The sequence below is a fragment of the Ranitomeya variabilis genome, chromosome 5, assembly GCF_051348905.1.
Source record: "Ranitomeya variabilis isolate aRanVar5 chromosome 5, aRanVar5.hap1, whole genome shotgun sequence".
In the NCBI taxonomy this organism is placed as follows: domain Eukaryota; kingdom Metazoa; phylum Chordata; class Amphibia; order Anura; family Dendrobatidae; genus Ranitomeya; species Ranitomeya variabilis.
The window spans coordinates 41,573,433-41,599,953 of record NC_135236.1 but is presented as its reverse complement, the minus strand read 5'-3'; the positions used below and the strand labels follow the sequence as shown (position 1 = coordinate 41,599,953).

Sequence of the window (26,521 nt, the reverse complement as noted above, 5' to 3'; positions counted from 1 at the left end):
CGGCCAGCGCTGCCATCACTGGGAAACTGCGGTGACCGGAAGTCGGGGGGCGGGGACCGGAAGTGCCCGGCCGGAACCTTTGCAGAGCCCCGGGCCGACACTGAGGGCGCAGGAAGCCGCCGGCTGCAGCGAGGCAGCGAGGACGCCCCCTCCCCTACCTGGAGACACTCCGGGGCGCGGGGTAAGCGGGCGGATCGCCTTCCCCCCGGCGCCGCCGTCAGCGTCTCCGGAGCGGCCGGGGAAAGGGGGGATGCCGCGCACCACCTGGCGCTGCCGTGCTTAGCCACACCAGCCTGGGACGGAGCCCCCGGCGCCGGACACACACCGCCGCCTTCCGCCCCAGCAGAAGCCTGTACAGACTCCGCCCGCGATGGGACGCAGCCCACCCTCCGACGGGTGCGACGCCCGGCCCTGCCCCGCTTCCTTAGCGAGGTCCCCAAGCCCTCTGCAGCCGCGAGCCCTGGTGACTGCAGCGGCGCCGCGAGGGGCCTCCGCCTACATCTCTGGGCCGCTCCAACCTCCGGTCCCCCGGGCGCTGGCGTTCCGGAAGGCAGCGAAGGTGAGCTAGACCCGAGGGGACCCGGGGGCGACGGGGCGAGGGAGGATAAACCAGGGGGACCCGTGGGCGGAGGGGTGAGTGAGCACAGCTCAGGGGGACCCGGTAGTGACGGGATGAGGAAGGACAGGCCGGGGTCGGGAGAAGGCCCAGAGAGGTGAGCCCTGACGCCGGTAATAATGGCCTGAAACCAGTGCTCACCTCTCTGCTCCACTCCTTTCAGCAGGGCCTCGACCAGGGGGTCCGGCATAGCTACGCAGGGGACAATGCTTCCAGGTGTCCGCCGGGAGGAAAAGAGAAAGTTCCCGGCCGGACACCTGGATTTAACCCCTGTAGGAGTGGTCGTAGGACCCCTCCCCTCTAGTGACCACTGGCCGGCCGGGGGTCTTCCAATTAGTGCATCACTAAGGGGGAGTGATGCCAGGGGGGAACTGGCACTGACATCCTTTAATGCTGCTCTATCTAGGTGCTCCCCAGTCAGAGACGCGCACCTTATACAGTACCGCGTCTGCCATTCTGTGCGGGCTACTAGCCCTATTTTGGGCTTCTGTATACGGCATAAAAATGCCTTTTTAAAATGTTTTTAATCGTTTGTGTTTTGCCACTTATATGGTTGTTCTTTAACCCCTTAGTGACAGAGCCAATTTGGTACTTAATGACCGAGCCAATTTTTACAATTCTGACCAGTGTCACTTTAAGAGGTTATAACTCTCGAATGCTTTATCGGATCCCACTGATTCTGAGATTGTTTTTTCGTGACATATTGTACTTCAAGTTAGTGGTAACATTTCTTCGATATTACTTGCGATTATTTATGAAAAAAATGGAAATATGGCGAAAATTTTTAAAATTTTGCAATTTTCAAACTTTGTATTTTTATGCCCTTAAATCAGAGAGATATGTCACAAAAAATAGTTAATAAATAACATTTCCCACATGTCTACTTTACATTAGCACAATTTTGGAAACAATTTTTTTTTTTGTTAGGGAGTTATAAGGGTTAAAAGTTGACCAGCAATTTCTCATTTTTACAACACCATTTTTTTTTAGGGACCACATCTCATTTGAAGTCATTTTGAGGGGTCTATATGATAGAAAATAACCAAGTGTGACACCATTCTAAAAACTGCACCCCTCAAGCTGCTCAAAACCACATTTAAGAAGTTTATTAACCCTTTACGTACTTCACAGGAACTGAAACAATGTGGAAGAAAAAAATGAACATTTAACTTTTTTTTGCAAACATTTTACTTCAGAACCATTTTTTTTAAATTTTCACAAGTGTAAAAACAGAAATTTAACCACAAATTTTGTTGTGCAATTTTTCCTGAGTACGCCGATACCCCATATGTGGAGGTAAACCACTGTTTGGGCGCACCGCAGAGCTTGGAAGTGAAGGAGCACCGTTTGACTGTTTCAATGCAGAATTGGCTGGAATTGAGATCAGACGCCATGTCGCGTTTCGGGAGCCCCTAATGTGCCTAAACAGTGGAAACCCCCCACAAGTGATACCATTTTGGAAACTAGACCCCTTAAGGAACTTATCTAGATGTGTGGTGAGCACTTTGAACCCCCAAGTGCTTCACAGAAGTTTATAACGTAGAGCCGTGAAAAAAAAAAATAGCATTTGTTTTCACAAAAATGATTTTTTCGCCCACAAATTCTTATTTTCACAAGGGTAACAGGAGAAATTAGACCACAAAAGTTGTTGTGCAATTTCTCCTGAGTACGTCAATACCCCATATGTGGGGGTAAACCACTGTTTGGGCGCACCGCAGAGTTTGGAAGTGAAGGAGCACCGTTTGACTTTTTCAATGCAGAATTGGCTGGAATTGAGATCGGATGCCATGTCGCGTTTGGAGAGCCCCTAATGTGCCTAAACAGTGGAGTCCCCCCACAAGTGATACCATTTTGGAAACTAGACCCCTTAAGGAACTTATCTAGATATTCGGAGAGCACTTTGAACCCCCAAGTGCTTCACAGAAGTTTATAACGTAAAGCCGTGAAAATAAAAAATCGCATTTTTTCTACAAAAATGATCTTTTTTCCCACAAATTTTTATTTTCACAAGGGTAACAGGAGAAATTAGACCACAAAAGTTGTTGTGCAATTTCTCCTGAGTACGTCAATACCCCATATGTGGGGGTAAACCACTGTTTGGGCGCACCGCAGAGCTTGGAAGAGAAGGAGTGTCGTTTTACTTTTTCAATGTAGAATTGGCTGGAATTGAGATCGGACGCCATGTCACGTTTGGAGAGCCGCTGATGTGCCTAAAAAGTGGAGACCCCCCACAAATGACACCATTTTGGAAACTAGACACCTTAAGGAACTTATCTAGATGTGTGGTGAGCACTTTAAACCCCCAGGTGCTTCACAAAAGTTTATAACGTAGAGCCGTGAAAATAAAAAAATCGCATTTTTTCTACAAAAATGATCTTTTTGCCTCCAAATTTTTATTTTACCAAGGGTAACAGGAGAAAATGGACACCAGAAGTTGTTGTACAATTTGTCTTGAGTATGCCGACACCCCGTATGTGGGGGTAAACCACTGTTTGGGTGCATGGCTGAGCTCGGAAGCAAAGGAGCGCCATTTGACTTTTCAATGCAAAATTGACTGGAATTGAGATCGGACGCCATGTCGCGTTTGGAGAGCCCCTGATGTGCCTAAACAGTAGAAACCCCCCAAAAGTGACCCCATTTTGGAAACTAGACCCCCCCATGGAACTTATCTAGATGTGTAGTGAGAACTTTGAATGCCCAAGTGCATCACAGAAGTTTATAATGCAGAGTCGTGAAAATAAAAAATATATTTTTTTTAACAATAAAGATTTTTTAGCCCCCAAGTTTTTATTTTCACAAGGGTAACAAGAGAAATTGGACCCCAAAAGTTGTTGTCCAATTTGTCCTGAGTATGCTGGTACCCCATATGTGGGGGTAAACCACTGCTTGGGCGCACGGCAGAGCTCGGAAGGGAAGGAGCGCCATTTTGGAATGCAGACTTTGATAGAATTGTCTGCGGGCGTTATGTTGCGTTTGCAGACCCCTAATGTACCTAAACAGTAGAAACTCCCAACAAGTGACCCCATTTTGGAAAATAGACCCCCCAAGGAACTTATCTAGATATGTGGTGAGAACTTTGAATGCCCAAGTGCTTCACAGAAGTTTATAATGCATAGTATTGAAAATAAAAAATATTTTTTTTTCCCACAAAAAAGATTTTTTTAGCCCCCAAATTTTTATTTTCACAAGGGTAACAAGAGAAATTGGACCCCAAAAGTTGTTGTCCAATTTGTCCTGAGTATGCTGGTACCCAATATGTGGGGGTAAACCACTGTTTGGGCACACGGCAGAGCTCGGAAGAGAAGGAGCGCCATTTTGGAATTCAGACTTTGATAGAATTGTCTGTGGGTGTTATGTTGCGTTTGCAGAGCCCCTGATGTACCTAAACAGTAGAAACCCCCCACAAGTGACAAATTTTGGAAACTAGACCCCCTAAGGAACTTATCTAGATATGTGGTGAGAACTTTGAATGCTCAAGTGCTTCATAGAAGTTTATAATGCAGAGTAGTGAAAATAAAAAAATATTTTTTTTTCCCACAAAAAAGATTTTTAGCCCCCAAGGTTTTATTTTCACAAGGGCAACAGGAGAAATTGGACCCCAAAAGTTGTTGTCCAATTTGTCCTGAGTATGCTGGTACCCAATATGTGGGGGTAAACCACTGTTTGGGCGCACGGCAGAGCTCGGAAGAGAAGGAGCGCCATTTTGGAATTCAGACTTTGATAGAATTGTCTGTGGGTGTTATGTTGCGTTTGCAGAGCCCCTGATGTACCTAAACAGTAGAAACCCCCCACAAGTGACCAAATTTTGGAAACTAGACCCCCTAAGGAACTTATCTAGATATGTGGTGAGAACTTTGAATGCTCAAGTGCTTCACAGACGTTTATAATGCAGAGTAGTGAAAATAAAAAAATATTTTCTTTCCCACAAAAAAGATTTTTAGCCCCCAAGTTTTTATTTTCACAAGGGTAACAGGAGAAATTGGACCTCAAAAGTTGTTGTCCAATTTATCCCGAGTACGCTGATGCCCCATATGTGGGGGTAAACCACTGTTTGGGCGCACGGCAGAGCTCAGAAGGGAGGGAGCACCATTTGACTTTTTTAGCGCAAAATTGGCTGTCGTGTTTGGAGACCCCCCTGATGTACCTAAACAGTGGAAACCCCCAAATTATAACTCCAACCCTAACTCCAACACACCCCTAACCCTAATCTTAACCCGATCCATAATCCTAATCACAACCCTAACGATAATCACAACCCTAACCCCAAAACAGCCCTAATCTCAACCCTAACCATAACCCTAATCAAAACCCTAAATCCAACACACCCATAACCCTAATCCCAAACGTAACCCTAATCCCAACCCTAATCCAAACCCTAATCCCAACTCTAACCCTAACTTTAGCCCCAACCCTAACCTTAGCCCCAACCCTAACCATAACTTTAGCCCCGTCGTCACAAAAAAGTTCAATGTAACCTTTTTTTTGTACGTCGCGTCCGCCATTTCCGCGCATGCGTGGCCGTAACTCTGCCCCCTCCTCCCCAGGACATAGACTGGGCAACAGATGCGTTGAAACCTGCATCCGCTGCCCACGTTGTGCACAATTTTCACAACGTGCGTCGGTACGTCGGGCCGACGCATTGCGACCGCCCCGTACCGACGCAAGTGTGATAGAAGCCTAAGGCTACTTTCACACTAGCGTCGTACTCGGCCCATCGCAGTGTGCCAGGCCGACGTACCGACGCTAGCGTTGTAAGCGCCGCACAACGGGTGCAGCGGATGCTGTTTTTTCAACGCATCCGCTGCCCCATTGTGAGGGGAGGCGGGGGCGGAGTTCCGGCCGCGCATGCGGCATGCGCGGTCGGAAATGGCGGACACGTCGCACAAAAAAGTTACATGTAGCTTTTTTTGTGCCGACGGTCCGCCAAAGCACGACGCATCCGTCGCACGATGGATGCGACATGTGGCAATCCGTCGCAATGCGTCGCTAATGCAAGCCAATGGAGAAAAAACGCATCCTGCAAGCACTTTTGCAGGATGCGTTTTTTCTCCGACGCATTGCGACGGAAGACAAAAAACGCTAGTGTGAAAGTAGCCTAACCCTAACCCTAGCCCTAACCCTAACCCTAAATTTAGCCCCAACCCTAACCCTAGCCCTAACCCTAACCCTAACTCTAGCCCTAACCCTAACCCTAACCCTAACTCTAACCCTAACCCTAACCCTAACTCTAACCCTAACTCTAACCCTAACCCTAACCCTAACCCTAATTTTAGCCCCAACTCGTCCTCTCCTGCCGGCCGGCAGATGGCAGCAGATGGCGGGCGCACTGCGCATGCGCCCGCCATAAGGAAAAAGCCGGCTGGCAGGAGAAGACAGAAGAGGGCCCAGGGACACCGGGTGAGTATGTTAGGGTCCCCGAATCCCCCTATTTCTCTGTCCTCTGATGTGTGATCACATCAGAGGACAGAGAATTACAGATCGCTTTTTTTTTTTTTTTGCGGTCGCCGGTAAACTGTTAATTACCGGCGATCGCAAAACAGGGGTCGGTGCAAACCGACCCCGATCATGTTCTTTGGGGTCTCGGCTACCCCCGGCAGCCGAGACCCCAAAGATCTTCCGGGTGCCGGGCGGCGGGCGTACTGCGCGTGCGCCCGCCATTTTTTCCCGGAAAAAAGATGGCGGCGCCCATGGGGACCCACGAGGAGCACCGAGGGAGATAGGTGAGTATTGGGGGGCTACCGGAGGCCATCGGGGACCCTATTTCTCTGTCCTCCGATGTGCGATCACATCGGAGGACAGAGAAATTAAACGGCACATCGCGTTTTTTTTTTTTTTGTTGCGACCGCCGGTAAACGGTTAATTACCGGCGATCGCAACTCGGGGGTCGGTAAAAAAACCCCGAATCATGTTCTCTGGGGTCTCGGCTACCCTCGGCAACCGAGACCCCAGAGAAAATCCGACTCTGGGGGGCGCTATTCACTTTTTCCACAGCGCCGTTAATTAACGGCGCTGTGGTTTAAGTACCCTTAGCGGCCGCCGTTAAAAGGCGTATCGGCGGTCGTTAAGGGGTTAAATAAAGTTGTGTCTGAACTTGCTGTCACGAATCCACACCGCTGCCCCCAATTTGTCACGATTCACACCGTGACCGTCACCTCTACGTCACGGATCGGGGTGACTTTAGGCCAACAGATGACTATCACATGTGCAGGGGGGCTTATCTTAGTTATCCCTCCACTGCTACAATGTGATGGAAAAGAAAAACACCCACAAAGCTATTGACCTCTTAGTTTACAGCAGGGGCTTATTTTAGGTATCCCACTGATCTTCAATATCCCACGAACTGCAGGGATTTATGTATATCCCGCTTACAGTTCCACTTGAAACTTGCAGCTCTCTGGCACCCCCCTTACCCTCAGGTCAGATTAGGTACTGCACCTAGGGTAATTAGTCGCCAGAAAGGGTGCCTGCTATGTACTGGCTATTGGGCACGCTGCAACGAGGCAATATAAATACTCCCACTCAGGCAGGAAAAATAATTATCAACGCCGCGGTCGCTACAGCGACTCCCAAAGGCCCAGCACAAAGGTATGCTGCCACCAGCTTCGATTAAACGGGTCCGAAGCTAACCCAAAAGAGTAGCGTAATTCCCTTCAGAAGGCTTAGGGGACGTTTTAGAACAGGAGAACGGAAACTAATAATTTATATATTTTACTCCGAAAATGGCAGTGTTTATATAAAAATATTACAAGGATGTTACAAAATGAGACAATTGAAAATGTACAAGGTAATTATAAAATAAAAGGATTAAATGAGAAAAGGTAAAACTCACATGTTCTCAGTTCATTTCAGGCAACCAGGCTAGTGGGTGGAGTTCCCATATGTCCCAATGCATCAGGACTAGCAGTCAGGCTTCTCAGGTCAGAACTCACTCCCCTGGGGGCCTGGCAGTGGCAGTAACTTATAAACCATAGCCAGTGACATTACCAACAGGGCTGGCTTACCCAGACCCTCCTCTCTCTTCAGTCTTTGTAAATTTCACACAAGTTTGTCTAATGCCTGTATCTCCGCTCCAGAACATGTCAGAATCATAACACACCCAGCATTTATCTTGCATTAAGATTTGCTCTCTATAGATACTAAATTCAGGCTAGTAGGGACACTCAGTTCCAGAGAAATCCGTACTCTGTCCTTGTTGGACTTGGAAGCTCCTGCTTACAGTGATGAAGAGATGCGCCGATGGACTTTAGCAATATGTACTCATTATTTTCCTAGCCTAAATCGTTTGCCCAATATCTTGCAATATTAGGACAAAGGACCTCATGTTTTACAAGGGAGACCCAACCAGTTTAAGCTGGTACAACTGTCTATGCATCTATCCCGATCATAAAAATTCCTATAGGAGGGGCATGAGGGATTTGGGGGCTGAAAGTCAGGAATGCAGCAAGAAGCCATAAAAGCTCTTCTACACACACATTCAGAAACACACGGAAGGGGGGTTATTTAGCCCGCAGCTTTTGGGACCATGGTCAGAAGTGCAAAAATCCCTCAGCTATGGTTTTTTCCATTATCGGACATACATTTTCCTCACACTTGCGTTTTTATCTCATGTGTGGTGATCCCTGTTTATAAAGACCTGGTCTGTTTTTCTTGTTACTATTATTGGATTTCTGAGGGATGTTATTTTGGATTATCTCAATGAGAATAACTGTGTAACTCCATATCAGCCTGGGTTTATGAGGAATCGCTCCTGTCAATCCAATCTAATCAGTTTTTATGAAGAGGTAATATATAGACAGGACCATGGTGAGTCATTGGACGTGGCAGATCTTGATTTTTCCAAAGCGTTTGATACCGTGCCACACAAGCGGTTGGTACACAAAATGAGAATGCTGGGTCTGGGGAAAAATGTGTGTAAATCGGTAAGTAACTGGCTTAGTGATAGAAAGCAGAGGGTGGTTATAAATGGTATATTCTATAACTGGGTCACTGTGTCCAGGGGTCGGTGTTGGGACCTTTTCTCTTCAACATATTTATTAACGATCTGGTAGAAGGTTTACACAGTAAAATATCAATATTTGCAGATGATATAAAACTATGTAAAGCAGTCAATACAAGATAAGATAGTATTCTGCTACAGATGGATCTGGATAAGTTGGAAACTTGGGCCGAGAGCATGCAGATGCGGTTTAACAATAATAAATGTAAGGTTATACACATGTGAAGAAGGAATCAATATCACCATTACACACTGAACGGGAAACCACTGGGTAAATCTGACATGGAGAAGGACTTGGGGATCCTAGTTAATGATAAACTTACCTGGAGAAGCCAGTGCCAGGCAGCGGATGCCAAGGCAAACAGGATCATGGGGTGCATTAAAAGAGGTCTGGATACACATGATGAGAGCATTATACTGCCTCTGTACAAATCCCTGGTTAGACTGCACATGGAGTATTGTGTACAGTTTTGGGCACCGGTGCTCAGGAAGGATATAATGGAACTAGAGCGAGTATAAAGGAGGGCAATGAAATTAATAAAGGGGATGGGGGAACTACAATACCCAGAGAGATTAGCAAAATTAGGATTATTTAGTCTAGAAAAAAGATGACTGAGGGGGCAATCTAATAACCATGTATATAAGGGGACAATACAAATATCTCTCCCAGGATCTGTTTATACCAAGGAAGAGGACGGTCACAAGGGGACATTCTCTGCGTCTGGAGGAGAGAAGATTTTTCCACCAACATAGAAGAGGATACTTTACTGTTAGGGCAGTGAGAATCTGGAATTCCTTGCCTGAGGAGGTGGTGATGGCGAACACATTCAAAGGGTTCAAGAGAAGCCTGGACGTCTTCCTGGAGCGTAGCAATATTGTATATCACAGTTATTAGGTTCTTTAGAAGGACGTAGATCTGGGGATTTATTCTGACAGAATATAGGCTGAACTGGAAGGACAAATGTCTTTTTTTGGCCTTGCTAACTATGTTACTATGTTACTAAAGCAATGTGGAAGGAAAAAATTAACATCTTACTTTTTTCACAAAAAATGTACTGCAGTGTGATTTCTAGAAGTGTGTTCTAAAAGTGTGGATTACATTAGAATTAAAACCTGAAAGATGTATACAGACTGTGCCCTGCTACCTACCACCATCGCACTCTAACAAGCATCTCTATTCTTCCAACAGGTATGTTCATCCACCCAGCTCTCCTGCTATGAAGTGCACATAGTACATCACCCAGCTTTGCACACAGACTTTCCTCTGCTTTTTGCTTTCATATGGTATGTTCATCCACCCAGCTCTCCTGCTATGAAGCGCACATAGTACATCACCCAGCTTTGCACACAGACTTTCCTCTGCTTTTTGCTTTCATATGGTATGCCTTTCAGCTAACCCCCGCTCACCCTGTGATATTTATGACCTTGTTTACTTAGGCTTGATTGTATGCATCTGGTCCACTCTTAATTCTCTGACCAAGATGAGCAGAGACCACTCCTCTCTGCTTCACACCTGAACGCACTTAGTTTTCCATATATTGTATAGCACAAGTCTGCATGACTTCAGTCTGCAGTGTGATTTCTAGAAGTGTGTTCTAAAAGTGTGGATTACATTAGAATTAAAACCTGAATTGAACCTGATGGGAACTGAAGGTAACTGGCCAGTCACTGTAAACAATGTTTCTGTTTGTTGTCACTTTTACCCCTATATTCTTTCACTTTCTGCTACCTCCCCCAATCCCCACACCAAGTAAGGAACTGTTCATCTCCTCTTCAATCCTCCCCATCCATCTCACCTCCTCCTCAGAACTGTTCCTTAACATACAATCCTCTGTCTCAAAGCACAGGCAGCCCCCTCATGCCCTCTCCTGCTCTCACCTGCTAACACTTTCTCTGCTACTTCTCACTGCTGGTGATATCTCTCCAAATCCTGGTCCTCCTCACCATATTCCCACAGTCATTTCTACCTCCCACCCACGCTCCATCACAAACTTCCGTAACCTCTCTAACCTTATACCCATTCACCCAGCCCCCGCTTCCCCAGTCCCACTAACAGGAGCTCTGTGGAATGCTCGCTCTGTCTGTAACAAGCTTCCCTACATCCATGATCTTTTTGTTACTACCAAACTTTCCTTCCTCGCCATCACCGAAACCTGGCTCACCCCTTCTGACACAGCCTCCCCTGCTGCACTCTCTTACGGTGGCTTCCACCTTTCTCACACACCCCGCCCCAGCAGCAAGCATGGCGGAGGAGTTGGTTTTCTCCTGTCAGATACCTGCTCCTTCACCCCAATCCCACTGCCACCCTCTGTTACCCTCCCTTCCTTTGAGGTGCACTCTGTGCGCATCTACTCCCCCTCCAACCTCCAACTGGCTGTCATTTACCGCCCCCCAGGGCCAGCCACCATCTTCTTTGACCACTTCACCACCTGGCTACTTCATTTCCTTTCTGCAGACATCCCCACTATCATCATGGGCGATTTCAACATCCCCATTGACACTTCCCTCTCAGCTGCCACTAAACTTCTATCTCTCACTTCCTCCTTCAGCCTCACTCAATGGTCTTCTGCAGCCACTCACAAAGATGGTCACACACTGGACCTCATCTTCACCCGCCTCTGCTCCCTATCTAACCTCTCTAACTCACCTCTTCCTCTCTCTGACCACAACCTTCTCACATTCTCATCTCTCTCCACTCCATGTCTACAATCCCCACCCCACAAACTTTCACACCCTCGCAGAAATCTTAAACATCTTGACCTACATTCATTCTCTGAATCCCTCCTCCCTCTCACAGACATAAGTTCCATACACAATGCGGATGACGCTGCCACTCTATATAACACCACAATAGCTGTAGCTTTGGAATCTGCTGCCCCACTTACACATACCAAAGCTCGCAAAATCAACAGACAGCCCTGGCACACCAGCCTGACCAAAGAACTGAGGCGAGCTTCCAGGGCTGCTGAGCGCAGATGGAAAAGATCCCACTCCAACGACCACTTCATCGCATTCAAACAGTCCCTCACTACTTTCAAGACCACACTCGCCACAGCAAAACAAACCTACTTCTCATCTCTCATATCCTCCCTGTCTCACAACCCTAAACAGTTCTTCAACACCTTCAATTCTCTCCTCCGTCCCCCAGCACCTCCTTCCTCCCCACTTATCTCCGCTGAAGACTTTGCCTCATTCTTCAAGCAGAAGATTGATAACATCAGAGACAGTTTTGTTCAACAAGCCCCAGAGCCCTTCCTCCCAACTTCCCTACCCTCCACCTCCAAAACCAACTTCACCATTACAGAAGATCAACTCACCACTCTACTCTCAAGATCGCATCTCACCACCTGTGCACTTGATCCGCTCCCATCCCACCTCATCCCAAACCTCACCACAATCTTCATCCCAACCCTAACCCATCTATTCAACCTATCACTAACAACTGGTGTTTTCCCCTCAAGCTTTAAACATGCCTCCATCACACCTATCCTCAAAAAGCCCTCTCTTGACCCATCCTCTGTATCTAGCTATCGCCCTATATCACTTCTCCCCTATGCCTCAAAACTACTGGAACAACACGTCTACCTTGAACTGTCCTCCCATCTCTCTTCTTGCTCCTTCTTTGACCGCTTACAATCTGGCTTCCGGTCACACCATTCCACTGAAACTGCCCTACCTAAGGTCACCAATGACCTCTTAACTGCCAAGAGCAAGTGACATTACTCTGTTCTCCTCCTCCTCGACCTGTCGGCTGCCTTTGACACAGTGGACCATTCCCTATTGTTACAGACCCTCTCATCCCTTGGCATCACAGACTTGGCCCTATCCTGGATCTCCTCATACCTAACAGACCGGACATTCAGAGTCTCCCACTCACACACCACCTCCTCACCTCGCCCCCTATCTGTCGGAGTCCCACAAGGTTCAGTCCTTGGGCCCCTGCTCTCCATTTACACCTTTGGCCTGGGACAGCTCATAGAATCTCATGGCTTTCAGTATCACCTCTATGCTGATGACACACAGATCTACATCTCTGGACCAGATATCACCTCCCTACTAACCAGAATCCCTCAATGTCTGTCCACTATTTCATCCTTCTTCTCCGCTAGATTTCTCAAACTTAACATGGACAAAACAGAATTCATCATCTTTGCCCCATCTCACGCGACCCCCCCAACGAACCTATCCATTACAGTAAATGGCTGCCCACTCTCCCCAGTCCCACAAGCTCGCTGCCTCGGGGTAATCCTTGACGCTGATCTCTCCTTCAAACCACATATCCAAGCCCTTTCCACTTCCTGCCGACTTCAACTCAAAAATATTTCACGAATCCGTTCATTCCTCAACCAAGAATCTGCAAAAACCCTAGTCCATGCCCTCATCATCTCTCGCCTCGACTACTGCAACCTCCTGCTCTGTGGCCTCCCCTTGAACACTCTCGCACCCCTCCAATCTATTCTAAACTCTGCTGCCCGACTAATCCACCTGTCCCCCCGCTATTCTCCCGCCTTTCCCCTCTGTCAATCCCTTCACTGGCTCCCCATTGCCCAGAGACTCCAGTACAAAACCCTAACGATGACATACAAAGCCATCCACAACCTGTCTCCTCCATACATCTGTGACCTCGTCTCCCGGTACTTACCTACACGCAACCTCCGATCCTCACAAGATCTCCTTCTCTACTCCCCTCTTATCTCCTCTTCCCACAATCGTATACAAGATTTCTCTCGCGTATCACCCCTACTCTGGAACCTTCTACCACAACACATCAGACTCTCGCCTACCATCAGAATCTTCAAAAAGAATCTGAAGACCCACCTCTTCCGACAAGCCTACAACCTGCAGTAACCACCAATCAACCAACCGCTGCACGATCAGCTCTTTCCTCACCTACTGTATTCTCACCCATCCCTTGTAGATTGTGAGCCTTCGCGGGCAGGGTCCTCACTCCTCCTGTACCAGTTATGACTTGTATTGTTTAAGATTATTGTACTTGTTTTTATTATGTATACCCCTCCTCACTTGTAAAGCGCCATGGAATAAATGGCGCTATAACAATAAATAATAATAATAATAATAATACTTTGCAACAATTTTTTTAAATTTTTTTTACAAGGGTATCGGGAGAAAATGGACCACAAAGTTTGATGTGCACTTTCTCCTGAGTACACTGATACCCCGTATGTGAGGGAAAGCCACTATTTGGGCGCATTGCAGGGCCCAGAAGGGAGGGAGCACCGTTTGACTTTTTGAATGCAAAATTGGCTGGAATCAATGGTAGGCGCCATGTCACATTTGGAGACCCCCTGATGTGTCTGAACAGTGGAAACCCCCAAATTCTAACTCCAACCCTAACACACCTCTAACCCCAACACACCCCTAAACCTGATTCCAACCCTACCCGTAATCCCAACCCTAGCCCCAACACCACAACACAATCCTAACCCCAACAAAACCCTAACCCCCAACACCACCCTAACCCCAACAGAACCCTAACCTCAACCCTAACCCTAGCACCAACCCTAACCCTAGCCCAACTCTAACCCTAACTCTAACCCCAACCCTAGCCCCAACCCTAACCCTAACTGCAAAGAATGGAAAAAAAACATTTTTAAAATTTTATTATAATAACTAACTAAGGGGATCACTATTTTTTTTTTAATTTGATCACTGTGATATTACAGTGATCAAAATGAACCAATAGGAAAAATCTCCTATTGTCACCGGTCGGCAGATCACGGCAGGGGCACTGCGCATGCGCCCACAATTTTCTCCCAGGAAAAAGACGCGGAGGGTCAGGGGATGGAGCAGGAGGGTCCAGGGATGGTGGATGTACCAGAGGGGCTTGGAAGTCCCCATTTCTCTCTCCTCTGACATGCTAGATCATATCAGAGGAGAGAGAAATGAATGGGTAATCGGATTGTTTTTTTGCAAATGGTAAAAAACTGACCCAAATCATGTTCTCCGGGGTCTCAACTACCCCCGGTAGCCAAGATCCCGGAGATTTTCCCACTTGAGGAGGCACTATACCCTTATTACTCAGCACTGTTAAAAAGAGGCACTGAGGAATAAGGCCCCTTAACTGCCACAGTTAAAAGGTGTATCGGTGGTCGTTAAGGTCTGGGCTTTAACTCGGCCACTCCAAAACATTTACATGTGTCCCCTTAAACCACTTGAGTGTTTAGCAGTATCCTTTGGGTCAATGTTTTGTTGAAAGGTGAACCTCCGTCGCAGTCTCAAATCACTGATAGAAAGAAAAAAGTGGGTTGCCACCATAGTTATGCTTGTGGAGAAAAAGCAGGAGATAAAATAGAATCCTGGCACTTACATGCATTGAAGTTCATTGAATGTACACGTGGTAATCCAAATCACAGACATTTAAGCTCATCTCAGGCTTTCATCAATAATTAATAAAAGCCTGGGATGGGCTGTTGCACCTGTTATTTGGATTTCCATATATGCATTAAGTGAACTTCAGTGCATGTGAGTGCCAGGATTCTATTTTGTCAAATCAATGACAGACTGAAACAGGTTTTGCTTAAGAATATCCCTGTATTTCGAACCATCTATCTTTACCTCAAATCAGACCATTTTCCTTGCCACTGCTGCAGAAAAACAACCCCACAGCATGATGCTGCCACCTCCATGTTTCACTGTGGGGGTGGTGTTCTTGGCGTGATGAGCTATGTTGGTTTGGCGCCAGACATAGAATTTACCTTCATGGCCAAAAAGTTCAATTTTGGTCTCATCCGACCACAGCACCTCCCTCCATACATTTGGGGCGTCTCCCAAATGTCTTTTGGCAAACTCAAAATGAGCCTTACAATTTTTGTGTGTAAGTAAAGGCTTTTTCTGCCCACTCTTCCATAAGGGTCACCTCAATGGAGTGTACGGCTTATTGTGATCATGTGGACAGATACTCCAGTCTTTGCTTGAGAACCCTGCGGCTCCTTCAGGGTTACCTTTGGTCTCTGTGCTACCCCTCTGATTAATGCCCTTCTTGTTCGGGCTGAGAGTTTTGGTTGGTGGCCCTCTCTTGTCAGGTTTGTTGTTGTACCATGTTTCCATGTGATGATAATGGATTTGATGGTCCTCAGGGGAATCATTAGAGATTGGGATATTTTTTTTTTTATAACCCAAACCTGACTGGTACGTCTCAAGAACTTTGTCCCTGACTTGTTTGGAGATCTCCTTGGTCTACATGGTGTTGTGTCTAGATCTCCTTGGTCTTTTTAGTATTTGGAGATCTCCTTGGTCTTCATGGTGTTGTTTGAAGATCTCCTTGGTCTTCATGGTGTTGTTTGAAGATCTCCTTGGTCTTCATAGTGTTGTTTGAAGATCTCCTTGGTCTTCTTGTCTAGAAGCTTTTTGGCTTGTCAACATGTACAGTACAGACCAAACGTTTGGACACACCCTCTCATTTAAAGATTTTTCTGTATTTTTGTGACTATGAAAATTGTATATTCACACTGAAGGCATCAAAACTATGAATTAACACATGTGGAATTATATACTTAACAAAAATATGTGAAACAACTGAAATTATGTCTTATATTCTAGGTTCTTCAAGGTAGCCACCTTTTGCTTTGATGACTGTTTTGCACACTCTTGACTACCTCTTGAAGCTCATCAAGAGAATGCTAAGAGTGTGCAAAGCAGTCATCAAAGCAAAAGGTGGCTACTTTGAAGAACCTAGAATATAAGACATAATTTCAGTTGTTTCACACTTTTTTTGTTAAGTATATAATTCCACATGTGTTAATTCATAGTTTTGATGCCTTCAGTGTGAATGTACAATTTTCATAGTCATGAAAATACAGAAAAATCTTTAAATGAGAAGGTGTGTCCAAACTTTTGGTCTGTACTGTATATAGATCATAACAGCAAGTGGGGAGAAATACTCATCGTTTTAAGATGTTCAGACACGCCTCAACGCGTTTCACCATATTGGATCATCAGGAGGCCATGATATGTGGATGCACAATCGGACACTGACATCTCCTGCACTGTTTCTTCTGTTATCGGAAATATCAGGACATGTGAAACAAGCCTAAGATAGTAAATTTGGCTTGAGCAAATTGCAGGACCTAAAAGTACTAAATTACCATCTGTAAGCTTACTAGGAGACAAACCTCAAGGCCACGTTCTTACGTTCAGTATTTGGTTAGTATTTTATATCAGTATTTGTAAGCCAGAATCAGGAGTGGGGGATAAATGCATAAGTAGTGACGTGTTTCTATCGTAGTTTTCCTCTGATTGTTTCACTCCCGCTTTGGGCTTACAAATACTAATGTCAATTTCTGAACAACTACTATAAGTGCAAACGTGAAGATCAGAGAACTAGAGATGGGTGTCATGCTCCAACAAGAAGCCATACAGTGCATGGCGAGATGGAAGGAAAGGGAAGCACTGCAACTAGGGAAGATTAGAGGAGAACTAGAGATGGGTGTCATGCTCCAACAAGAAGCCATACAGTGCATGGCGAGATGGAAGGAAAGGGAAGCACTGCAACTAGGAAGATTAGAGAACTAGAGATGGTGTCATGCTCCAATAAGGAGCAATACAGCGCATGGTGAGATGGAGGGAAAGGGAAGCACTGCAACTAGGGAAGATTAGAGGAGAACTAGAGATGGGTGTCATGCTCCAACAAGAAGCCATACAGTGCATGGCGAGATGGAAGGAAAGGGAAGCACTGCAACTAGGAAGATTAGAGAACTAGAGATGGTGTCATGCTCCAATAAGGAGCAATACAGCGCATGGTGAGATGGAGGGAAAGGGAAGCACTGCAACTAGGAAGATTAGAGAAGAACTAGACATGGGTGTCATGCTCCAACAAGGAGCAATACAGCGCACAGGGAAAAGGGAAGCACTGCAACTAGTAAGATTAGAGAAGAACTAGAAATGGGTGTCTCGCTCCAACAAGGAGCCAAACGGCACATGGAGAGATGGAGGGAAAGGGAAGCACTACAGCTATAAAAGATTAGAGGGACAACCCTGAACCTTGCCCTAAGCAACCCTAAGCTCCCTGATGTCCCTAGACAGGTTCTTTTACCCTGTGCGGTGGTCGTGTTTCTATTCCTGCCTTGCCCTAAGTACGGCCCTAGCTAGTGCAGGGGGCAGCAGGAACACTAGTCCTGCTTTATAACCCCTTTCTGACATTAGACGTACTATCCCGTTGAGGTGGGGTGGGCCCGTATGACCACCGACGGGATAGTACGTCATATGCGATCGGCCGCGCTCACGGGGGGAGCGCGGCCGATCGCGGCTGGGTGTCAGCTGACTATCGCAGCTGACATCCGGCACTATGTGCCAGGAGCGGTCACGGACCGCCCCCGGCACATTAACCCCCGGCACACTGCGATCAAACATGATCGCAGTGTTCCGGCGGTATAGGGAAGCATCGCGCAGGGAGGGGTTCCCTGCGTGCTTCCCTGAGACCCCCGGAGCAATGCGATGCAGCAGGCCCGGATCCAAGATGGCCGCGGCATCCGGGTCCTGCAGGGAGGTGGCTTCACAGCGCCTGCTCAGAGCAGGCGCCGGGAAGCCTCCCGGAGCTGTGCACGTCAGATCGCCGATCTGACACAGTGCACAGCAAAGTGTCAGATCGGCGATCTTACACTATAACATGATGCCCCCCCCGGGGCAATGTTTTAGTGCAAAAAAAAAATGTTCACATGTGTAAAAAAAATTTTTAAAAAATCCCCCAAAAAATAATAATAAAAAATATATATATTGTTCCTATAAATACATTTCTTTATCTAAATAAAAAAAGCAAACAATAAATGTACACATATTTAGCATCGCTGCGTCCGTAATGACCCGACCTATAAAACTGTCCCACTAGTTAACCCCTTCAGTGAACACCGTAAAGAAAAAAAAAAAACAAGGCAAAAAACAACGCTTTATTATCACACCGCCAAACAAAAAGTGGAATAACATGCGATCAAAAAGACGGATATATATAACCATGGTACTGATGAAAACGTCATCTTGTCCCGCAAAAAACGAGCTGCCATACAGCATCATCAAAGAAAAAATAAAAAAGTTATAGTCCTCAGAATAAAGCGATGCAAAAATAATTATTTTTTCTATAAAATAGTTTTTATCGTATAAAAGCGGCAAAACATAAAAAAATGATATAAATGAAGTATCGCTGTAATCGTACTGACCCGACGAATAAAACTGCTTTACCCATTTTACCAAAGGCAGAATGGTATAAACGCCTCCCCCAAAATAAATTCATGAATAGCTGGTTTTTGGTCATTCTGCCTCACAAAAATCAGAATAAAAAGCGATCAAAAAATGTCACGTGCCTGAAAATGTCACCAATAAAAACGTCAACTCGTCCCGCAAAAAACAAGACCTCATATGACATGCAAAATTTTTTGCAATAAAAAGCGTCTTTCAGTGTGTGACGGCTGCCAATCATAAAAATCCGCTAAAAAACCCGCTATAAAAGTAAATCAAACCCCCCTTCATCACCCCCTTAGTTAGCAAAAAATAAAAAAATAAAAAAAATGTATTTATTTCCATTTTCCCATTAGGGTTAGGGTTAGGGCTAGGGTTAGGGCTAGGGTTAGGGTTAGGGCTAGCGTTAGGGCTAGGGCTAGGGTTAGGGCTAGGGTTAGGGTTGGGGCTAGGGTTAAGGCTACAGTTAGGGTTGGGGCTAAAGTTAGGGTTAGGGTTGGGGCTAAAGTTAGGGTTAGGGTTTGGATTACATTTACGGTTGGGAATAGGGTTGGGATTAGGGTTAGGGGTGTGTCAGGGTTAGGGGTGTGGTTAGGGTTACCGTTGGGATTAGGGTTAGGGATGTGTTTGGATTAGGGTTTCAGTTAGAATTGGGGGGTTTCCACTGTTTAGGCACACCAGGGGCTCTCCAAATGCGACATGGCGTCCGATCTCAATTCCAGCCAATTCTGCGTGGAAAAAGTGAAACAGTGCTCCTTCCCTTCCGAGCTCTCCCGTGCGCCCAAACAATGGTTTACCTCAACATATGGGGTATCAGCGTACTCAGGACACATTGGACAATAAATTTTGGGGTCTCCTGTTACCCTTGGGGAAATACAAAACTGGGGCTAAAAAATAAGTTTTGTGGAAAAAAAAGGATTTTTTATTTTCACGGCTCTGCGTTATAAACTGTAATGAAACACTTGGGGGTTCAAAGTTCTCACAACACATCTAGATAAGTTCCTTGGGGTCTAGTTTTCAATATGGGGTCACTTGTGGGGGGTTTCTACTGTTTAGGTACAATAGGGGCTCTGCAAAAGCAATGTGACGCCTGCAGACCAATCCATCTAAGTCTGCATTCCAAATGACGCTCCTTCCCTTCCGAGCTCTGCCATGTGCTCAAACGGTGGTTCCCCCCCACATATGGGGTATCAGTGTACTCAAGACAAATTGGACAACAACTTTTGGGGTCTAATTTCAACTGTTACCCTTGGAAAAATACAAAACTTGAGGCTAAAAAATAATTTTTGTGGAAAAAAAAGTTTTTTTATTTTCACTGCTCTGCGTTATAAACTGTAGTGAAATACTTGGGGGTTCAAAGCTCTCACAACACATCTAGATGAGTTTCTTAGGGGGTCTACTTTCCAAAATGGTGTCACTTGTGGAGTCCTTTCTGAGCTCTGCCATGTGCCCAAACAGTGGTTTACCCCCACATATCGGGTATCAGCGTACTCAGGACAAATTGTACAACAACTTTTGGGGTCCAATTTCTTCTCTTACCCTTGGGAAAATAAAAAATTGAGGGTGAAAATATAATTTTTGTGAAAAAATATGATTTTTTATTTTTACGGCTCTGCATTATAAACTTTTGTGAATTGCTTAATGGGTCAAAGTGCTCACGACACATCTAGATAAGTTCCTTAGGTGGTGTACTTTCCAAAATGGTGTCACTTGTGGGGGGTTTCAATGTTTAGGCACATCAGGGGCTCTCCAAATGCAGCATGGCGTCCCATCTCAATTCCAGTCAATTTTGCATTGAAAAGTCAAACGGCGCTCCTTTCCTTCCGAGCTCTCCCATGCGCCCAAACAGTGGTTTACCCCCACATATGGGGTATCAGCGTACTCAGGACAAATTGTACAACAACTTTTGAGGTCCAATTTCTTCTCTTACCCTTGGGAAAATAAAAAATTGGGGGTGAAAATATAATTTTTGTGAAAAAATATGATTTTTTATTTTTACGGCTCTGCATTATAATCTTTTGTGAATCGCTTAATGGGTCAAAGTGCTCACCACACATCTAGATAAGTTCCTTAGGTGGTGTACTTTCCAAAATGGTGTCACTTGTGGGGGGTTTCAATGTTTAGGCACATCAGTGGCTCTCCAAACGCAACATCGCGTGCCATCTCAATTCCTGTCAATTTTGCATTGAAAAGTCAAATGGCGCTCCTTTGCTTCCGAGCTCTGCCATGCGCCCAGACAGCGGTTTACCCCCACATATGGGGTATCAGCGTACTCAGGACAAATTGTACAACAACTTTTGGGATCCATTTTCTCCTGTTCCCCTTGGTAAAATAAAACAAATTGGAGCTGAAATAAATTTTTTGTGAAAAAAAAGGTAAATGTTCATTTTTATTTAAACTTTCCAAAAATTCCTGTGAAACATCTGAAGGGTTAATAAACTTCTTGAATGTGGTTTTGAGCACCTTGAGGGGTGCAGTTTTTAGAATGGTGTCACACTTGGTTATTTTCTATCATATAGACCCCTCAAAATGACTTAAAATGAGATGTGGTCCCTAAAAAAAAATGGTGTTGTAAAAATGAAAAATTGGTGGTCAACTTTTAACCCTTATAACTCCCCAACAAAAAACAAATTGGTTCCAAAATTGTGCTGATGTAAAGTAGACATGTGGGAAATGTTACTTATTAAGTATTTTGTGTGACATATCTCTGTGATTTAATTGCATAAAAATTCAAAGTTGGAAAATTGCAAAATTTTCAAAATTTTCGCCAAATTTCCATTTTTTTCACAAATAAACACAGGTAATATCAAAGAAATTTTACCACTATCATGAAGTACAATATGTCTCGAGAAAACAGTGTCAGGATCACCAGGATCCGTTGAAGCATTCCAGAGTTATAACCTCATAAAGGGACAGTGGTCAGAATAGTAAAAATTGGCCCGGTCATTAACATACAAACCACCCTTGGGGGTAAAGGGGATAATATAGACACAGAGGGAAATAGTCAAGAGTAAAAGAAAACAGTTAAGGAATATAAGGTATATAATTGGACAAGATGGGAGAGTCAAACCAAAAGGGAGATTAGGAGAAGGAAGACACCAGACAAACTTCCAAACAGTAATCTCTGGGACTCTTTCCACAGCTCCCAAAACAATTCCAAGTTATAGCAAGCTATCACTGGCAACTACCTAAGCTAAGAGGCGAGAACATACCAGAGGGGGGTGGAGAAAATCAGACCAGCTGAGATAACTCAGGTCGGAAAGTTTTAGGAGACAAGCAGGAGAGTTTAACCCTTGCAAGCAATGAATAAGGGAAATCTGCATAGCTAACTGGAAAGCAAAGCACATCCAACCAGTGCAGGGGTGCATGTAGCAAAACACTGCAGTCTTATGAGCCCTGAAATAGGAGGAAACCACTCTCTGTCTCGGTATCCCTGTGACAATGGGTGAATGGATTCATTGGACTCCAGGTCATGGCTACATGGCTGGTACCCATTTACAACTGCGGTTCTCCCACACACAATGTAATGTTTATTCAGATGCTTTATTTCCTAATGTATACTAATAAGCTGTGACATCCTCCCACTTTCCTGATTCACTACAAGGAGGCTGCTGCTTTCTTTGCCTCAGCTTTTATACTGGCTATGATAGTCCTTCCTGATTGGTTGTGCTATTCCATGTGATGTGATAATTACAAGGCATTGTAGGCCATACCCGCACTGCTATGCTTGAGGTCATGTGAACCTTCCCTTCTATGGCAGATGCAAACTTTTGCATTGTGAAAAATAGTAGTGGGCATTGGGTTTTTTTCTGCAATCGCTCACTAATTTTTCAAATTTACAAAGTACCGCAAAATCCTACACAAATTCAATTACTTTCGGGGTTGTACGTTAATAAAACGTGCACTCCGAGGGTGGTTAGGTGAGACGCCCCAGATATATTGTATGATTTGTCTCTAGGACGTGCCTACTGTGAAATGTCTTATTGTTTCTCTCGTATCGGTTCCTTGCAGGGCCGGACTGGCCATAGGGCAGTTCTGGCAAATGCCAGAAGGGCCGGTGGCAGTAGTGGGCCGCTTGAGTGTGCCGCTGTCGGCACACTCCCCACGCTGTCGCGGCACACTCCCGGCCCCGCATTCAACTATACCGGCGTCATAGACACCGGTACAGTTGAATGCAATGATGGAGGAGAGAGCGTCTGCTGACTCTTCCTCTCCCATCATTCCCCGCTCTGCCTGCCGCTGATACTGCGGGTGCGCGATGACGTCATATCATCGCGCACCTGCTGTGTGACCGGGCGGGCAGACTGCGACTGCTGAGACCAGAGCCAGAGCAGCGCGGGACACGAGGAGAGGTGAGTAGAGTGTTTGTTTTTTTTTAATCAATGATTGATGACTGGATTGTGGAGCTATTGGGGGGGGGGGGCCTGCCTGCCTGCATTACTTTCTGTGGGGGCTGCCTGCCTGCATTACTTTCTATGGGGGCTGCCTGCCTGCATTACTTTCTATGGGGGCTGCCTGCCTGCATTACTTTCTATGGGGGCTTCCTGCCTGCATTACTTTCTATGGGGGCTGCCTGCCTGCATTACTTTCTATGGGGGCTGCCTGCCTGCATTACATTCTATGGGGGCTGCCTGCCTGCATTACTTTCTATGAGGGCTGCCTGCCTGCATTACATTCTATGGGGGCTGTGCTGCATTATATTGTATGGTGTCTGCCTGCATTACATTCTATGGGGGCTGGCTGCATTCCATTCCATGGGCCTGTGCTGCATTATATTCTATGGGGCTGGCTGCATTCCATTACATGGGCCTGTGCTGCATTATATTCTATGGGGCTGGCTGCATTCCATTCCATGGGCCTGTGCTGCATTATATTCTATGGGGCTGGCTGCATTCCATTCTATGGGCCTGTGCTGCATTATATTGTATGGGGCTGTGCTGCATTACATTCTGTGGGGCTGTGCTGCATTACATTCTATGGGGCTGTGCTGCATTACATTCTATGGGGGCTGCCTGCATTACATTCTATGGGGGCTGCCTGCATTACATTCTATGGGGGCTGTGCTGCATTATATTGTATGGTGGCTGCCTGCATTACATTCTATGGGGGCTGGCTGCATTCCATTCCATGGGCCTGTGCTGCATTATATTCTATGGGGCTGGCTGCATTCCATTCCATGGGCCTGTGCTGCATTATATTCTATGGGGCTGGCTGCATTCCATTATATGGGCCTGTGCTGCATTATATTCTATGGGGCTGGCTGCATTACATTGTATGGTGGCTGTGCTGCATTATATTGTATGGGGCTGTGCTGCATTATATTCTATGGGGCTGTGCTGCATTATATTCTATGGGGCTGTGCTGTATTACATTCTATGGGGCTGTGCTGCATTTAATTCTATGGGGCTGGCTGCATTACATTCTATGGGGGCTGTGCTGCATTACATTCTATGGGGCTGGCTGCATTACATTCTATGGGGGCTGTGCTGCATTACATTCTATGGGGGCTGTGCTGTATTACATTCTATGGGGGCTGTGCTGTATTACATTCTATGGGGGCTGTGCTGTATTACATTCTATGGGGGCTGTGCTGTATTACATTCTATGGGGCTGGCTGAATTACATTCTATGGGGGCTGTGCTGTATCACAGTCTATGGGGGCTGTGCTGTATTACATTCTATGGGGGCTGTGCTGTATTACATTCTATGGGGGCTGTGCTGCATTACATTCTATGGGGGCTGTGCTGTATTACATTCTATGGGGGCTGTGCTGTATTACATTCTATGGGGGCTGTGCTGTATTATAGTCTATGGGGGCTGTGCTGTATTACATTCTATGGGGACTGAGCTGTAATGCTGGATACAGCTGTAATTATATGTTATATAGTCGTGTTACACTCCCCTCACTTCTTGTAGCCTACAAGTGTACAAAGATATTATACAGTCACCATGTGACAAGTGGGCCTGTGTGACTTCAAATGCCAGGGCTGAATTTTAGTCCCAGTCCGGCCCTGGTTCCTTGTACAAACCTGTTTAATTATCTCTCCAAACATTTCAAAAAAGATTTTCCTCTCGTATTTGTAAAACTTTTTTCTACTCCTTTTATTGAACTTTGTGTTTGATAAAAAAAAATATTGTTCTGCTCATTAAAATATACATCCCTACTGAGAACTGCCTAAACCAGATCTATCACTTCATGAAATCCTGTCCGGTCGAGACGTGTCATTCTAAAGGGTTTTCTAGCCCAAGTTACAGGTCTGAAAATCACTAAAATATAATATATATATATTTACAGTTGAGCATCACCATAATTGTACTGACGCAGAGAGTCACTTCTTCAGGTCACTTTTGCCTCACAAAGCACGCTGATAGAACAACCAGACAAAAAAAAAAGAAAAGCGAGCAATGACAAAATTGAGTTTCCTCATCACACTTTTTTCCTGTTTTTTTTCAGTACATCATATGGTGTCCTTCAAAACTACAGCTCATTCCATAGAAAAAACTAGACCTCGCACTTCTGTGTGGATGGAAAAAGTAAAAAAAAAAAAAGGATCTGTGTCTGATAAAGCGAGAAAGAAAAATTGATAGTGCAAAAGTAAAAACTGGCTCCACGGAAAGCGATTCGTAAAATATATATATTTTTTAGCCATTCATTAATATGCAGATACTTTATCTAGAATTATTCTTGCGCTTGTATTTCCACTGGCTCCGCGCCCCCGGGGGAGTGTAATATGTTTTATTACGAACTCGTTACTTATGTAATAAGTAATAAGATTACTCTACTGTATACATGGTAGAAAAGACATCGTTTCCGGCCCCGGATATCATAAATTAACATCAGTCGTATTTTGGAAAATTTTTACAGTGAAAACCTAAAAACACAGTCCTAGACAACAACCCCCATCAGGTACTATCCCTTACATTATGGTCCCCCACGTACTTACCCCTCCAATCCATCCCATACAGCAGAGCAGGAGCAGGAGTCTCTTGCTGGTCCACATCTGTGACTGTCGGAGGACGGGTGTGTGACTGTCGCACTCACTAGTCGGACACACCTCACGTTACTCGCAGCAGAGAAATCTCCCAGCACTTCATATGCTCACAAACAGGCTCGTTCACATTGTAAAAATTCTGATATGCGTTATGCAGCAGGGGTTAAATAGATTTGCAAGGCTGTGGGGGTTAAATATTTTTGCCAGGCTCTGTGTGTGTGTGTGTGTGTGTGTGTGTGTGTGTGTGTGTGTGTGTGTGTGTGTGTGTGTGTGTGTGTGTGTGTGTGTGTATGTGGGGGGGTGGGGTGAATACTCTTTCAAGGCTGTGGCATGGGAGTACTTTTTCCAAGCTGGGGGAGTGGGGTGCAAAAAACGATTGCAAGGCTTAGGGGATTGAATACTTTTGCAAGGAACTGCATATGTGTGTACATATATATATATTTATATACTAGATGGTGGCACGATTCTAACGCATCGGGCAATCTAGAATATGTATGTAGTTTATTTATGAAGTTTTCAGAATAATGCAATTTACACACAGGATTCGGCCGGCCGCGACCAATTAGCCAAGCGTGTTTCAAATTCCGCGCCAATTCGTGGCCGGACTGCGACTGTCGCTGATTGGTCACGCCTGGCCGTGACCAATCAGTGAAGCCAAGGCCGGCTCCAGGTTTTTGAGGGACCCGGGCGAAAGAGTCTCAGTGGGCCCCCCTCTTTAACACACACCAC

The 26,521-nt window shown here is 45.6% G+C and overlaps 1 protein-coding gene across 1 annotated transcript in view; it reads right to left on the bottom strand.

Annotated features, from left to right (window-relative positions):
* The window catches only part of LOC143774283 (NXPE family member 3-like), a 127,285-nt gene extending 101,382 nt beyond the window's left edge, over positions 1 to 25,903 (bottom strand). Inside the window, exon 1 of the mRNA XM_077261709.1 lies at positions 25,745 to 25,903. Coding sequence (XP_077117824.1) covers positions 25,745 to 25,801 — 57 coding nt within the window. The 5' untranslated portion in view covers positions 25,802 to 25,903. The remainder of the gene's footprint in view (positions 1 to 25,744) is intronic.
* Positions 25,904 to 26,521: the final 618 nt, after the last annotated feature.